Below are 17,421 nucleotides of genomic sequence, written 5' to 3'. Positions count from 1 at the left end.
GTTAGTATATTGAACGTCTTGTTAATCTTTTGATACGGAAATAAGGCCATATTTGGAAAAGCATGGCCGTTGCCCGTTAAAGGGCAACGCAAGTGAGCTGGCAAAATGTGTGTAAAATCATTAAAGTGCGAAATTTACGGTTGACTCTGCCCGCCTCTGCCAAGGCCGAGTGACGGGTTGGGGGGGGGGGGGGGGTATGAAAAGCATGCTTCTTTTTCTTTTTTTTGCCAGCTCACTTGCGTTGCCCTTTATGTTCGCTGTTTCATAAAATACGCTGCAGCCACTTTACAAAGATAACCGTCTAGACTGTAAATATCATTTAAAAAAACTAAATTGCTTAATTGGTAATTAATGAATGTTAGTGCTTTAGAGCGTTTAAAGGGAATATAACCTCGGGTATTTGGTGTGGAACACCAACGTTTGCAACTCTGGCCGCTCTTGTCTTTGGCTTTAGATATGTTTGGCGCCACTATTCAGGGAAGTTTTAAAAATTGAAGGGGTCTTCGATAAAGGTTGCTTTGCAGGTTATATTCCCTTTAATTAATATTTATCCTAACGTTCCGGTACCCCTTTTTCCTAGATGACTCACGAACATGTACCTGTTTGTTCCTGACTAATCACGAGCTGGTACCCTGGAAGATTCCGCCAGCAAGCACCCCCCCCCCCCCCTATAATATCGAAAAAGAAGAAACTACACCTACAAACCCTAGATTCATTCATAACCAATACCAGGAATCCATACCTCTACTTGGAATGCTTATCGCGGCAGATTTTCGTCTCGATGTGGCTAACGGTTTTTTGACGTTTTGACGTCACCATGTTAACATAACAAACAACTACGTGAGAGGGGAGCGCGCGCAAAGGTAACTTTTTTCTCTCGTAGGCGGGGCCAAAGCCGTCAGAGTGATCTTACGATACCCGATACGGCAGGATGAGCATTTCAAGTAGAGTTATGTATTCCGGCCAATGCATTGGTTTCAAAACAAAGTGCGAGGGTTTTTAGTTCCACATCTATATATATAGATGTGGGATTATTGCTAGGACCGAAATGTAATTGCTAGGACCCTATGTAGTAGTAAAAGTAGTGGTAGTGGTGGTGCTTGCGAGGCAGAGAGCTGCAGCTCACGACCCAAGAGCCCTTATTAATTTTTGTTGTATATCTCCCTCTGGTCTCCGCAGGTTCTCCTCTCATCTCCGTTGGTTTCTCAATGCGCTTGCGCGAAATCGCTATAGAGGGTAGCGTTGCCACTTCAACTCTTGCCAGACGTACTAAAGCTATCCTATTGTCCTTTGTCGATAATATTTAACCTAGTTTTGGGCCGTAAAATGTTTTTGGAAATTAATTTTCCAAATGTTCTGCAACTCTATATATCATATACTCAGTCAATATACATAAGTACGCCTTTAAATATAAATGAGTCAAATGACAACTTCTTTCCCGGTAGGGAGGCGTTGGCAATGGATCGCGAGTGGTTTAGGTCGCTGTTGCTACCTTATTTCCAATTCAGTTTGGGTAATGATAATTTAAATTTAAAAACGGTTCTATCACAATACCCATTGGGGCCCTCAGGGGCCGTAAATTTGGGCCCTTGATTTATAGAGTCCACTGATTTGACAAATAAATATGAACAATACGTCCATTAATGGGGCATGAAAAACTCTCACAGGCGTGATACCCGTTTGAGCCCTCGGGGGGTCGTAACTTTGGGCCCTTGATTTATAGCGACCACTGAGGCTACAAATATCATTAATGCGTCCATTAATGGGGCATGAATTTTAAAAAATTGATTTCTTAGAAACCGCTAAGACCACATAATGTAAATGATACGTCGATTCATGAGGTATAAATTTTTCTCTCGATAGCGATGCCCATTGGGGCTATTGGGGGCTCATACATTTGGCCGATGTGGAAATAATATTACCAAAAGTAGCATAAGTCCCAAAAGTGTGTCAGCTGTACCTTCGCGCCTATAAAATTTTCTAGTGAGACCTAGTCACACTATAGACTACATAACTAGCAACATTATATTTAGTCTATAGTCTGGCGCGATTTTCTCTCTTCGATTTACTCGCCCGTAGACATACGTTCTAAAACGGCTCACTCGGCGGCGCTGGAGTAACTCGATTTTGATGACGTATTTTCCGACCCCCTCTTCGTTTCCCTTTTTTACTTTGCAACAAACTCTCATTATCTACTATACCGTTCTGACACACTTTTGGGTTTTATGCTACTTTTGATATTACGGCTTGGCCGACTTGTCACTATTCGCCCCTCCTATTAAACGCGGCTTGCTCGATCTACATCTAAACAACTAAAATCGTAAAATAATCCGATACTTCGGTCCGATTGCTAATCGTGACGTAAGTGGTTGTTGACCGCCAAAACCTGTTTAAAATAGGTCGTTTCTTTTCAGGAACGTCATTTCAGGATTTTACAGGAGGGGGCAGAACTATAGAGCTCCGGAAAACCAGTTTTTTAAAAGGACAAAAACCCATCAAATTTCATATTTTTGGGATTTTTAATCGAAATAGTTATTGCATATTTGCTATTGATTTTCAGGATAATAGCGAGAACCAAAAATTTCCCAAGATATGCATGAACATTTTAAGATCATAGAAATCCAGGGGGGGGGGCAATGCCCCCCCTTGCCCTACCCAAATGACGTCCCTGTTTCTTTTCACTTAATTGTTTCGGGATTTCGGAGTAGGGTAAGAAGAGTAACTCTAGGACGTCATTTTACTCCCATTCTGTGGTGGAGAATAGTTTGTATCGGAGTAAAAACGTTATTTCAAAATTTCTGCCTTTGGCCTTTTAGCAGATAAATTCTGGCTAACGTTTTAGGGTAAAAAGAGTACACTTTTAGTCCGAGATCAGGCGAAAAGAAATCCCCTAATGAATTATGAATCAATCAAAATGGCGCCAAGCAGAAATCTTCTACGCGCGGCAGTGGCGTAGCTACCATGGGTGGCACCCAGTGCGGATATCATGGTGTGCTACTTACTAGTCAAAACGGGTAAAAAAAGTTTTTTCGAATTTCTCTAGTTGGTGTAAGTTTTTATTTTTTTCATGGTCGGGTGTCACCCCAAAGCGGTCCCAAACGGGTAGCACCCGAAAATGTTCAATTTAATCTTTCGAAACAAACCGATTTGAAACGTTTCTAAAGTGTCTAGTGTGAACGCGGCTCCTCTAGAGAAATGATAAAATTGGCGAATAAGTAAATAAGTCCATAATGAAAAGGGATAATAAAGCTAAACCCTAAACAAATTTGAAGAAATTTAAAAACTTACTAATAGCTCGTACCGATAGGTCTTTGAGCGGACAAAAACGCGAAACTCGGACCAAATAGATCTTCGAGTGAATAATTAAATTAAATTAAATTAAATAGCCAGAAAATCCAACGGTAGACCGGTTTCGTCCTATTTGGGACTCGTCAGTATCGTGCTGGAAATCTGGCTTGCGACAACGAGAAACTAAGCCTAAATATTAAAAATTTCAAAACGAGTTGCATAGCAATGGAAAGCCGAATAGGGGGAGAGTGGTGGAGATTATTATATACGTAATGTAAAAAGGAACCACCAATGGACTGCATTGTAAAGGATGATAAAATCGAGGGGCTAACCACTCTTAGAAAGTCTGTACACCGGATTACACTTAGATTACCACTGCCAAAGGCAGGGACTTCAAAGATTACGCGTAATCCCATTAGTACAGTCAAAGGTACGGCTCTGTACACCGGTTACGCGGAGTGATCATCCCCTCGGATAAAATTGGCGAAAAAGTAGATAAGTCGATAATGAAAAGGGATAATAAAGCTAAACCCTAAACAAATTTGAAGAAATTTAAAAACTTACTAATAGCTCGTACCGATAGGTCTTCGAGCGGACAAAAACGCGAAACTCGGACCAAATAGATCTTCGAGTGAATAATTAAATTAAATTAGGGGGATAATTTTTTAATATTTAGGCTTAGTTACTCTATTCGGTGTTATAGTCGCAAGCCAGATTTCCCGCACGGTACTGACGAGTCCCAAATAGGACGAAACCGGTCTACCGTTGGATTTTCTGGCTATTAAATTTAATTTAATTATTCACTCGAAGATCTATTTGGTCCGAGTTTCGCGTTTTTGTCCGCTCGAAGACCTATCGGTACGAGCTATTAGTAACTTTTTAAATTTCTTCAAATTTGTTTAGGGTTTAGCTTTATTATCCCTTTTCATTATGGACTTATCTACTTATTATTCGCCAATTTTATCATCCTTTACAATGCAGTCCATTGGTGGTTCTTTTTAACTTAACGTCCTCTAGAGAGAAACTGAGTCGGTCCTTAGTTTGTGAGGTTTGAGTATTAATGACGTCATAGAGTTCACGATGCGCAAGAGCAAGTCTAGAATCTAGAGCCCGGCCACCGCGGTGTAGACGTTGAAAACCGCAGACCCGATTCGTTCCTTTTTCCCGGTGCCTTCTTATCTGGAAGCTTACATTTTACAAGAAAAATGATAAATTTAGAAGAGAGGATGATGTCGACCGACAAACTATCTCCGCTTCCCGTCAATCAGGAAGCCGTAGCTAAATTGAATAGGTAATTATAGATTTGCCTTTTGGTTTTCGTTAGCTTTCAATGGCTCTCGATTTCGGCGTCTCTTTTGTCATAGAAAAGCTCCCCCGCTTACTTCCTAGTCTCAAAATGGCTAACCTTCCCTATGTGATTTTGCCAAAAATGATCGGACATCTTGGATCCTCGTTCGAAAATATATCTATATATGCATGTATCGCATAGTGTGTATCATAGGAGACGTTATATAAATTCTAAGCCTAGAGAGTGGTCTCATTGATTTTTTTCATTTATAAAGTAAAATCTATTCCCTCAGTTCGCTACAAGATGCCTTTTACAAAGACATGATTGAAAACTCTGCCAGTTACAATACCAGGGGTAATTGTTTTTGTATGAACTCTTTGGCCCCTGCAATGTTGTTAATTTTGCGAATATTTTTTAAGTTTGCCTGGAAAGAAAAATGCGTTTACCCTTCTTGGATGCGCAAACTGGAGTAGCGCAAAGTGATTGCTCCCTGTGGATGCATAAATGGCAAAGAATGCCTGGGTTAGCGGATGGTCAACTATATACTTACCCAGCTAAGAAATGGCGGAAGAAAAGAAGGCAGTATTTGATGAATGATCGTTACTTAGCGCGGAGAGTTAGAGATTCTGATGCTAATGATCTAGGTATTTTGTTAAACATAGTCCTGAAACTGTCAAGGGAAAATTGTATTGATTATAATCTTACATCTTAGACATTCACCAAATAAATGTGGTTGAAAATGCCTCGGCCAGATTAGATGATGGTACCGAGTGCTTTGATGGCATGATGAGATTAGCGGATGATTCCAAAGATTCTTGGTATAAAGAATTCGACGATCCTTCTGAAATGGGAATCCCCATGGATATGCCGGATCCTGATGACCCAGAAACTGATGTTGAGGACTATGAAGAGTTATACAGTACCAAAAAGAAGAAGAAGAAAGTGAAAGCTGCGGTAAGTCTTATGACAGTTGCTCTTTTTCTGAATTTTGTAGATGAAAAATTTCACATAAACTTGTCTCTATAGAGTACAAGAGGAAGAAAGAGAGAGAGAATAGAGTATACAGATGCGGAAAAACCTTACAGTTGTGAAAGTACGCGTCAAAGAAAATTTAAATAATAATTATGTGGTAATAACTAATACTTTTTGCTTTTGTTATATAGTATGTGGAATTCGCTATAAAACGCGGCCTGGTTTATCGTACCATTACAGTCATAGCCATAATAATAACAACAACACTAATAATAATTCAAACAACAGTAATTCAAATCCGCCACACAGTATGTCAACTGATTTGGCACTGACTGAAGACGATTCTACCTCAAACTCTTACTTTTCTTCGAGATCTGCCTCAAACCCACCGCCAAGTTCGCTGGTGCCCACCCCTCAAGGACCAATGAATCCATTAACGGCGGGGAATCCCACTGTAAATGTGGGGACACCCTCAATGACTCCAGGTGGGCCAAGCATGAATCCTCAATCTCAAATAGCACCTGACACGCAGAGAGGAATTACTGGTCCAGGACCTTCTCTGCCTCACATGATGCCAGGTCCTCAAATGGTTGTACCACCTCATTCCATGCCTTCAGGCCCCACTGCCATGCCCATCTCATCAATGAGTGGCCCTCCACCAGGCTTGCCTCAATCGGGAGCACCCGTTACGGCAGGAGCATCTACGTCCAATCCAACACCACCGTCATCGTCAACATCCATGTTGAATGTGTCGTCAAATTCAAATTCTTCTTCCGGCAATACCGGAGATGATCCTCTGGCAGGTTTGGTGAAATTTTCAAATTTCTGGCAGAATAGAGAAAATTAATTTAATCAATTAATTTGGATATATTAAATTGAATTAATTAATTAAATTAATTAATCTTAGGTCTAAGGAAATTTCAAGATTCTTTTCTGTCGTTCTTAAAGACACCCGGAGCTGCTAGCAATGGTAAAAGCAGACTAATATTTCCTAACGTAGAATTCCCTCCCTAAAAAAAATCTTGTTTTTATTTACTTTTATTTTATAATTTAATATGAATTTATATTAAATCAAGTGCTTAGGAAGCTAAGGAATAATAATAATTGTTCACGTCTCTAGATGAAACTGTCAATTAACATTTGTAAAAATAAATCTTAACTTCCATATTTGTGATTATTTCCCTATGGTTGAGGGGAAAAATAATACAGAAACGAACGCGTTTAATTTAAATTTAGCTTAGTTTACCCCTTTTTTGTAACATGTTTGACACTTAAATTGTTATTCCTTATCTTCCTTTGATTAGTGTAAAAGTTAGAGAAAATGATAATGTTAGTGGTTTTTTATCATGACTAAAGAGTCTGATAATTTTTATTAAACATACAGACTTTGTTACGTCGGCGCGTCCATGCCCTGTTTTACTTTTTAGCGTATTAACTTTGTAAGATGGGTTTTAAATGTATCGATTAACTTCCCCCGTTAATTGCATGCTTAAATTGCTAGCTAGCTTTGATTAATCGTAACTGAAAATATGGATAAGCCTAATTTGTTAAGCCAAAAAAAAAGAAAGGAAATATGAAACTGTTATAGCCGTGCATTTGTCTGTGTTTCTCGATGTCTGCTTGCACCATTGCATCGGCTCCTATCTTTCAGAATCCTTTCTTTTATTTCAAATAAAGCTGAAGCCCAGGCCAAATCCCTGCGTTCTAACCCAAGCATGTTTTTATTAGCATTGAAAGTTTTGCTTCATTTATTTTTTCAGTTTTAAAGTATTCGTTGTATAAAATCACAATTGTATCGCAACATTTAAGCAAATGTTTAATGCGCTTTAAATTTATTTTATTTTTCTTTAAAATTTGGTTAAATATCTTGCGCAAATAACTTCGTACAACGAAAAAGGTGATGTCTGTGCTGTTGTACAAATTTGTCTTTACAAAGAAATTGTAGATGCACTTAAAACTAGCTTCTTGCTGCATGATCTGTTTTTTCATGTAACATTATAATAATTTTAAAAAAGTCTGGATAATTCTTATAAACTTCAAGTATAATCTCCTGTTATATGGTGTTATTTTCTTAATTTCAATGGAAAGTTTTCTACCTTGGTTGTTGGATATTTCTCAAAACCTCTTTTGCACTCTTTATTTTTTAAATGTATGATCTATCAGTTTCCTAGTGTTAAAACTTTTGTGTGCACTTAAAACAGGTCAAAAAAGTGCTTCTGGTAAGCCTTTAGCCACACCCAGTACATACTGTGACTTTTGTCTCGGAGATAATTCCGAAAATAAGAAAACCAAGCAAGCTGAGGAGCTAGTTTCATGCGCTGATTGTGGACGCTCTGGTAATTATTTTCATTTCTTCCGTAGTATTTGTTTATATTAGATTTTAAACTTTTTTCAAATCAAAATATAAAAAGTATAATAAAGATCCTTGTAACGTTTTTAGCCCATCCGACTTGCCTACAGTTCACACCTAACATGACTCTCTCGGTAAAGAAGTATCGGTGGCAGTGTATTGAGTGTAAATCTTGCGGTCTTTGTGGTACATCCGACAATGACGTAAGTAGCAAAAATATTTTTTTATTTCCATACTAATATCACCAAAATTAACATTCATTTAAGGAACTAATAATGTCTCTAGAAATTAGAACAAAAAATTTAAAGGCTCTGTAAAGAGGAGATGTTGTTTGCTACATCTTTTTTGTATAATTTTGAGCTCTAAATATAGTTGTTTTGATATGAACTATATTTGTTTAAAATTCGATACATAATTTACAATTGTCTTTTTACATTCCCTTTTTAAGCAAGTTGCTATTGAACTTGCTACAACCTAAAGTAGTATAGATTAAAATCAAATATATTTTGAACAAATGCCCAAATGTGATTTGTGTTTTGCGTAAATGGATGGTTTAGCTTTTTAGGATGCATTTATGCGAGCTTATAGCGCACTATTTCCATTAGTCTGTTGGTTGCAGCCTGCGTTAAGTGCCACGTTTAAGCTCGTGTTGCAACCTGTGTTAAACGTTTGTAAAAATGTTTCTTCATTTATCAAGAACAGAATTTTTACCCTAATTTAAGCAATTTCTTGATATTTGAAGTTTAATTTCTATAATGCACATCCAATTATAATTGAATTATCACTAATTATCAAATAATTTCATCCAAAGCAAAAGCATTATTTATTTTCAAAAATCATAATGTATTTTTGGTTAATTACAGCAGGGTTAAAACTTTATTCGTAGATATTTTTAGAACCTTCACTTTTTCATTTTTCCGCTACGTTCTTCCATTTCCTATCTTAATTTTTTACCTTATTCATAAACTACTAAGCTTTATGCTATTTAAATCAAAGATACATTATTTAATTTAGTCTCATTATACACAAAATCATTTTGTGCTTTTAAGTGTTTTTTACAAAAACTAAACAGTTTTTGTCAAATGTGTGTAAAAAATGTTGGTAAGAAAGTTAGATAGTAGAAATTTTTTTTAAATTTCCGCAAAAACGCACATGTGAAATGTATACCAGTAGCCTTTTAAATAAAACACAAATAAATTGCCAAAGACTATTACTAAGATTTTTTAAATGTATCTTTAATTTGAGTTAGTATTACAAGCAAAGTGTTTCCTTTTAGGTTCGAACTTTTTATTTTCACTTTAAAATTAACTTTACAGTAAAGATATTTCCAAAAAATTTCATTTATTTCAACCTTTTTTTCTCGAGAGCCCCTAAATTGACTATTTTCTTGCTATCTCTCTTTCTCTGCTAGCTACTCAATGTGCACATTTCACAAGTGAGTAGCATTTGTTTGTAATCAATATAAGAACAACTTGAGGCAAAGCATTGCGTGTCGGTTTTACTTCAGGCGGTTCTTTTAAAATATGCCAAAATCCCATACCAAACAAATGCTGCGTAAAAAAAGCTCAAAAATAGATTTTCATTGAAATTAGTAGCTAAGGTTTATTTTTTGTCAAACAGAAGATTATTAAATTTATTATAAACCAGAGCACTTATGTTTTTGGTTTAATAAATTAAATTCCTGAAGTATTATTGATACCAATGTTGAAATTGCCAGAGATATTAGAAAAATGTCATGTTCGATTCGAAAGAAAACATTTTGCCTTCTCCTCAGTCTCTCCTTTGGTTTTCCATTTCCTCGAACAAAAATTAATTAGTTTTCATTATCATTTCTTGACTTTTTTCCTTCCTTTGCTTTGCTCATAACAATCCCGAATGATTTCAATGTTGCCGTTGCACAATTTTTAAATTTTACATTTTGAGTGTTCAAAAATTATACTTGGCTAACTTGTGGTTGGAAGTGCGTGACACCATTTAATCCAACATTTAAATGCACGAGTTTCATCATTTTTTTTTGGGAAGAATTTATGCAACCCAAATAAAAAATGTAATTATAAACTTATAAATATACTTTGAAAACTACAAAATGTTTAATTTAAAAGAGCATGTTTTTAAATTTTATATAACATGTTTTTTCAAATTATGTTGGTAGGGTGTTATCTCTTTTGAAAGTAGCGTAAATGTTCAATAATTTATATAAGCCAGTTTTAATAATGTAAGGCATTTTCCCATAATTAACAAAAATACAGAAACCTAGGTACTTAACTTGGGTAGTTAAATTTTTACAAAATTAACAATTTAAACACTTCTTGGCAAGTTGTTATTGAAACTGGGTTATTGGTAATTTTATAAAATTTTGATATTGAACTATAGATAAGGTATTGCTGGTTCAGGTCATTGTTTCTGAAACATTGCCTTTCTTTTTAAGGACCAGCTCCTGTTTTGCGACGATTGTGACAGAGGATATCACATGTATTGTTTGACGCCTCCCCTTTCAGAACCTCCAGAAGGTAAGTGTTGTGGAACTCGTGGCCTGTGCAAATGGCTGAAGGTTGGAAATTTTTAAATTGAGAGTGCTCAATTTTCTGTGATGTTTTTAATGGAAATAGGCTCATGGAGCTGCCACCTTTGCATTGAAGAATATGGAAGAAAGTAGAAGAACTTAGACAGTATTAAGTATACAATATATTTTAATGTATTTAAAAGCGTTCTATACACTTGATTATTTGAGTTGATTAAACTCAGCCCCAATTTATTTTGACGTTTTATACTAGTAACAAACTTAAATACATTAATGTTATTAAAAATTATTGTTGAGGAATTGTACATTAATTTGTATTAGAATAAATTTCCCCAATTCATAAAAAAATATATTTTTGGTTAAACAAAAGCAAATTGAAACAAGTTTTTTGATTAAAAGTTTAAAACAAATCAGGGCTATCGCTGTTGAACATTGGATTTTGAGTTATACTAATATCCATAGCTTGGGTACCCTGAGTTTGAGTGAAATATGAACCTTCAAAACCATTTTCAGCATTTAAATTTTCTTCAGTAAAAAGCTTCAAGGAGGACATCGCTTCTTGGAAATCTGAGTAATGTTTGAGATTAGACCTTACCTATAAAGGAAAAAATTGGTTATTGATGTTTTCTATAATGAACCAAAACAACTTCAATATTTAATTACCCATTTGGAAAGGTATTTAGTATAGCGTTGGTTGAACTGAAAACGTTCGTCAACAATTATCAAAGCACCCCAATCACTAATATGCCTAATACAACGACCAAGAGCTTGGTTTAGGGCTCTAAACGCTTGCATTTCATACCAATCATTACCAGACAAAAATGACTGATTGGAAACTTTACGGATGTCATTGAATTTCTTTTTAAGGTCCACTTGAATGTCTTTGAAGTTTGGATAGGGTATTCCAACTGTAATAACCGCCCTGGCTTTGTTATCAGCAAAGTCCAAGCCCTCGCTAACTTTACCACGACATACTGCTAGGAACAACGCCCCTTCCCTGTTATCAATAGCGCAGTAAAATTCATCCATTGCCTCCTGGAATTTATCTTTACTGCCTCTTCCTCTAGGCTCAACTATGACTATTTTATGCTCCTAAAAAATGAAATTTACAAAGTGCTGTAAATATTACAAACTATAATATTATTATGTACCAAAAATAAAGATTTTATACCTCAATCTCTCCAAAAAGGCCAGTTGACGTCCATCTTGTAGCTAATTTTTCCATCACGGTATACGATGACAGGAAGCAAAGTACCCCATAAGGAACATTTTTGCATACTTCCAAAATTAGTTTGCCCAGCTCGTCTTGAAATTCAAACGTGTCCATGTTTCGGTAGACAGCTTGAAGAGATCCCCCTAAGACAGTGATAAGTGAATGTAATACCATTACCGAGAGGTTAGAGCATAAGCAAAACAGCACCAACCATTAGGACCTTTCCCCATTGTTCCAACCCAAACTTGGGACTTCTTAATGACGTGATTTGCTTCAAGTTGAATTGGAAATGGCATTCCGAGTTCAGATTGGAAGGAGTCCATTGGTGATAAAGTACCCGATGTGACTATTAGTGAGTGGATTTTTTCACTTATGTCTGAAAATGCGACACCCGGATTAAGGCACCATATGTGTAGGTGAAATTCCCAGCCCATGGAGGTTTTCTTTTTTCTCCAAACCCCGTTTTGGGACGATGCAAAAGAATCATTCCTAGCTGCACTTTTGACAACTACCACCTTATAGTCCGATACATATATTTGGTTTTTCATGAATATATAATTCAATATTAGACTCATTTGTTTCAGTAGGAACATAGTTGCTGAGCTTGGATATTTTTTATTTATTTGATGGTCAACTTCACTTTCTTTGTTATACTCCTTATTTTTGTTTTTTTCATCCTGAATTTCATTGTTGAACTTTTCTATACTCTTGTAGTTGTCAGATCTCACTCCTACATTGGCCAGAATCGCTAAAAATTGATCTCCGGACCAAACTTTGCAGCCTCTGTCATATTCCCTATAATCATTTAGGTTGCTTTCGTTGCTTTTTACGAATGTACAGAGACCGGAGAAAATTTGGGCCATGAGTAATGTATCCGACTTCCATTCTGGCCTATATTGGGCAAATTCATCCAAATCTTTCACAGCAACTGACATGGCTTCGAGGGATAATGTTAAACTTGCACCGTCTCTGGCTACATCCTCCAAATTGTGAGCCTCGTCCAATATAACAATGGTGTTTTTTAGACTTATATTCATGCTTGATCGAATAGCCGCATCCATTATATAATTGTATGGTGCGATAATTAACTCGGCATCTTGCATCAAATTTCTAATTGCGTAGTAAGGGCAAGCCCCATGTCTGGAACCAACTTTAACTAAATCTTCAATGTCCCAACCTGTAAAATGCTTCTCGTAAGCCAATTGCTCATGAGATATTCTGTTAGCCCTGTGGTAATATTCACAGGAAATTCCTCCAGGGGTATCCAACAATTCTTGGCAAGCTTCGTTTATGTTTGGAGAGTTTTTCACACATCCATTTATGCATGTCCTATCTCGGCTTGATAAAATGCACATAGGAACATTTTTGTAAGCGGTTTTGTTGAGCTCCCTCACAATTTGTGCCACCTGCTTGTGGGTTCTGGTGCCAAAGTAGATCTTTGGTAAAGGAGGTGGTTTCTTGTTATCATTAGATTGTTGTTCTACCTTTTGTGTTGGTTTTCCTGGATTAGTTTTTGATTTTTCTACTTTAGGATTTTGTAATTGGTCTGGTACTGCGATTATGTTTGTAATTTTGTTGATGACAGCTTCTTTCAGCACTAATTTTGTCTCGATTGTTGGTTTGTTAATTGTTACAGGCATACTAATAATATTTCCAGTGGCATCTATTTGTAAGACACTTGGATTATTAATAAAGACTTCTTGTTGCAAACCGTTTGGGGTTTTAATTGTTATCAAAGATGGCTTCAGTATCAAAACTCCTGGATTTGATGTCTGTGCATTTTCTTCTATACAAATTTTCTTGGATGGTTTAAAGTCTTCCAGGTCCTTATTTTCATCATCATCAACATATATAACTCCTTTTGGTTTAGAGTTTTTATTACCCCGCCTTTGACGTGATGTACTGGGAACTTCCGGAGTTTTAAAAGATTCGGCATTCAAGCTTAACTGCTCGATACGGGATTTCAAAACTTCCTTTTTGCTGGTGCATGGTGATGATTGATTAATACAAGGGCTGGAGACATAGCCTGTTGAACAAGATAGGTTCAATTCGCTGTCTGAACAACTGTCAACATCAATATATGGAATGTCTGAAGACATTGTTTGTCGTTTTATTTTCTCTTTTGATTGCCAGGCCATAGCAGCACACAAAAGTGCTAGGCTTTTACCACTTCCAGTTGGTGATTCCAGTAGACAATTTTCTTTTCGATTCAAACACTTCAGAATCCTTGAAGAAACAAATAAAATTTTTTAACACGCGAATGGAAGACAGTTATCATATTTTAAAAACTGACCTTTCCATCATTGATAATTGGCTTGGATAGGCTTTCACTGGAAACAAAACCTTGCAACCTTGAATAGTATATGGAATGTAATCGGTATTCTCCATGGTTCATTTACTAGAAAAAACTAAACTAACTTTAATGTTTCTAATTTCTAACCGTTAAATGTTATCCGTATCACATTCATTTCAGATTGATTTATTAAACTTTCACGATTCACCTTGCAAACTTCCCGCCAAAAAAAAACCAACGGGATCTTTTCCAAAACAGAAATTATAGCAGACAATTTTTAAAAAGATTTTAAAAGGTCACTAGCTGCATCAGGGTTGGACCAAAGATAATTTAAACTCGTACCCTAGATTCGAAATCACTCTTCCCGCCGGAACTCAGAAAAACTCGCTCCATGGTTTGCGCCTTACCGCAAACCGATGGAGCCCGATTTTTCTGAGGTCACGTGCCAGAAGATTGTAAACACTTCGTAACAAAACCGTCAATTGGAAAGCTCTCAGTATTCGAATCTAGGGTACGAGTTTAAATTATCTTTGGTTGGACATAAGGATATTTTTTTTAATAGTCAGCCTGACCAGCCTTGGAAATAAGATTTAAAAAAAAAGTTTTATGTTTTTAACATAGAGATAGAAAAGAAATAGAGGGAAGATTACCGCGTTAAAGCACCCCTGTTTTTGACCGGGAAAATTCTCCCCCCCCCCGCGCATGTATGATAGCGGAGATAGGCAGAATTTGCAACGCCATCTATCCTTCTTTTGTTTACATAAATTGACAGTTTATTTTCAAAAAGGCATAATGTATTTCATTTCACCGCGCGTCGACGGCGCCACGTAATCTGCCCATTTTATGGCTTCCTACATTGGCGAAAAGGGGGTCGGCACTCGCGGTCAACTTCGCCAGATACAATAGTGCCTCTATTTAAAAATAAAAATAATAATCAGCTAGGCTAATACCCAAGGCACCACCCATAGAAATCGGATAACAAACTAGAACGCTTAATCGAATGGTTGACAAGGTACCGATTAGATTCTTGGCTAAAACGACAGTAACGCCATCTGCGGTGCCTAAAGAGGCACGCTCGCGCGTAACTTGGTTAAAAGTTTTACCCCACCCCATTAAATTAATGTAAAGTTGGCGATAATTAAACGTTAATTAACCTACCAAATGATATAAGAAATATTCCACTGTCAATTTTTCCCGTTTATATGAACTTAAATTTAATATAAAATCGTCTTGAAAAATCGTTTATCGCTTTATAACATTCAAAAATAATATTTTTCCCGCACCATGTAGATAACCGAGCATCTGCTCGTCTAGGTAAAGTTTGTGTTGTCAACGCGCGTATTAGAAAGAAAAATGGGATTTTAGAAAGTAGGTTGTAATTCGGAACGATATTAATACTTTTCACGAATTTTGTCATCGGTGAATTATAAATATGACTTGAAATAAGTTTCAAGGTTTGTTTAAAAGCTAGTTTCATAACTTTTCATCCATTGTTTCGTTCAGAATGTATCTTTAAAGTAGACGAAAATTTTAAGGCGCGGAATCTTGCCCAGTCTTAAGCCTCGGTTTAATCTACTGCGTATTTTGAAACGGAAAAACCCGATTACTATCGTTAAATCTTTGTTAAATGATGGCGAACGCTCCTTGTAATAAGAAACAAATAACGAAATACGTTCTAAGCTTATTTAACGCCAAAAATTCCACGTATTTCGTTATTTGTTTCGTATTAAAAATATCATATTATTAATCCAAGATTTAACAATAGTAATCGGGTTTTTCCGTTTCAAAATACGCGCGTTGACAACGCAAACTTATTATATTGTTAATTTTAATAATTTTAATATTATTTTTGAATTTTATAAAGCAATAAACGGTTTTTCAAGACGATTTTATATTACATTTAAGTTCATATAAACGGGAAAATTTGTATGTTGAATATTTCTTATATCATTTGGTAGGTTGATTCGCTCGCGATCTACATGTCGAACAGTCTCATCGGTGTCGCGTTTTCTTTTCAAAGCATAGATTTATTCCTTACGGCAGTCAGTATGAACTTAAATTGAAGTGACCCCTTATTCCGACTTTCCCATCATTTTGTCTCACACAACCTTCACAATAGCTTCATTTTCAAGCGATTTATTGCAAAAATAACAAGAGTTAGCTGGGTGGTAAATTTTAAACGCGGTTACACGAAGAGCGGCGGATGCGTTTTAAGTCAACGAAGGCGCAAAATTGTAAGACGCGTTTCAGGTACAACGTTAAAACCGCGATTACGACACAACGATTGCTCGTATGTAAAATGTTCATAGAACATTTTTTGTGGGAAATAGCCGGACCCTAATGTTCATACTTGGGTTTATAGCCATACATACAATACTAACGTAGATATTCGTGATGAACCATTACTGTGCACCGGTTTTCCCCATAACCATTGCTCGTAAAACAACTATTTATAACAGTAACCTGTTAAAAGATATGTTTTTGTTTGAGTAATTACTACTTAAATATTTAATTACGGAGTTTTGAACCATTCTTCATTTTTTATTTAAAAAACTATCTTTCTATGATTTGCAAGAAACGCGTTTTCTAGTGCGTTCTTAGCGATTGGAAATTATGGTAAAAAGAAAACTATTTCTAACACTAACCTGTGAAAAGATATGTTTTCTTTTGAGTATGTACTCTTACACGATTTGATTACTTTAATTAAACATAAGCTATTTTAAAGATGTAAAAAAAACCGCGTTAGCGTCGAGCTAAAGTCGGCCATTTAATTTTAGGCGAAATAGAGTGTTAGTTCACCAGTTTGGCACCGATGGCGTAACTTTCGTTGCCAGCCAAACGAAAAGCATGGGCCAAAGGCAGGGTTTTTTAAAAGTTCTAATCGGAACCCGCGTCAAAATTTCAAAAATCGTTCTAGTTTGTTATCCGATTTCTATGGCACCACCTTAGGCCTAAGTCATCATGCGACTTTTGAAGCCCTTAATTCAGGTGGCCGGATTACAATGCGTAGGAGGGTGGTGGCAAGCCCTGCATGCCACGAGATCCGAGGGGCTAACCACTCCCCGTAATCGGTGTACATGCCTGTACCTTTGACTGTACTAAAATGATTACGTAAATGAGTACAGATTTAGCACTACCAAAGGCTGTACTCATTTGTAATCGGTGTACAGATTGTAAGAGAGTGGTTAGCCCCTCGACGAGATCGAGCCAACAGCTTCCTACACTAACTATTACCGTTAACCTAGACAAGTTTTTATGGAAGGGGAAACCGAAGAACCCGGGGGAAAACCCCTTAAACCAATGGGGAGAGAACTTGCAAACTCAACGCAGAAGGAGTTGTTCCGAGTTTTCACCCAGTGCCACAGGCTGGGATCGAACCCGGCTCCTCTTGCTGCGAGGTGAAAGTGCTAACCACTCCGCCACCCCACCATTTAAAAATAACTTTAGAACATAATCGTTACCTGAGTTCCAAAACCAGATATCTAAAAAAGTTCAA

The 17,421-nt window shown here is 36.6% G+C and overlaps 2 protein-coding genes across 4 annotated transcripts; one reads left to right on the top strand and one right to left on the bottom strand.

The window, feature by feature from the left end:
• Positions 1–4,325: 4,325 nt before the first annotated feature.
• On the top strand, positions 4,326–10,771 carry d4 (double PHD fingers d4). 2 transcript variants are annotated; one of them, XM_090159748.1, is made up of 11 exons: positions 4,326–4,579; positions 4,869–4,930; positions 4,996–5,220; positions 5,289–5,530; positions 5,603–5,669; positions 5,740–6,351; positions 6,456–6,518; positions 7,750–7,884; positions 7,989–8,101; positions 10,327–10,408; positions 10,508–10,771. In XM_090159748.1, the coding sequence occupies exons 1-11, from the start codon at positions 4,494–4,496 to the stop codon at positions 10,552–10,554; spliced, it is 1,734 nt and encodes a 577-aa protein (XP_090015874.1). In that variant the 5' UTR covers positions 4,326–4,493; the 3' UTR covers positions 10,555–10,771. The 2 variants fall into 2 exon arrangements, with proteins under 2 accessions (XP_090015874.1, XP_090015875.1); XM_090159749.1 differs by lacking the exon at positions 6,456–6,518.
• On the bottom strand, positions 10,629–14,172 carry LOC149925562 (Fanconi anemia group J protein-like). 2 transcript variants are annotated; one of them, XM_090159746.1, is made up of 6 exons: positions 14,134–14,172; positions 13,926–14,030; positions 11,844–13,858; positions 11,591–11,775; positions 11,083–11,511; positions 10,629–11,014 (listed from the first exon to the last, which is right to left on the bottom strand). In XM_090159746.1, the coding sequence occupies exons 2-6, from the start codon at positions 14,018–14,020 to the stop codon at positions 10,820–10,822; spliced, it is 2,919 nt and encodes a 972-aa protein (XP_090015872.1). In that variant the 5' UTR covers positions 14,021–14,030; positions 14,134–14,172; the 3' UTR covers positions 10,629–10,819. The 2 variants fall into 2 exon arrangements, with proteins under 2 accessions (XP_090015872.1, XP_090015873.1); XM_090159747.1 differs by lacking the exon at positions 14,134–14,172 and having other exon boundaries at positions 13,926–14,060.
• Positions 14,173–17,421: the final 3,249 nt, after the last annotated feature.

This window comes from Leiobunum rupestre, chromosome 10 (assembly GCF_980474605.1).
Source record: "Leiobunum rupestre chromosome 10, qqLeiRupe1.1.hap1, whole genome shotgun sequence".
NCBI classification, from domain to species: Eukaryota; Metazoa; Arthropoda; class Arachnida; order Opiliones; family Sclerosomatidae; genus Leiobunum; species Leiobunum rupestre.
This window is presented reverse-complemented; position numbering and strand designations above follow the sequence as displayed.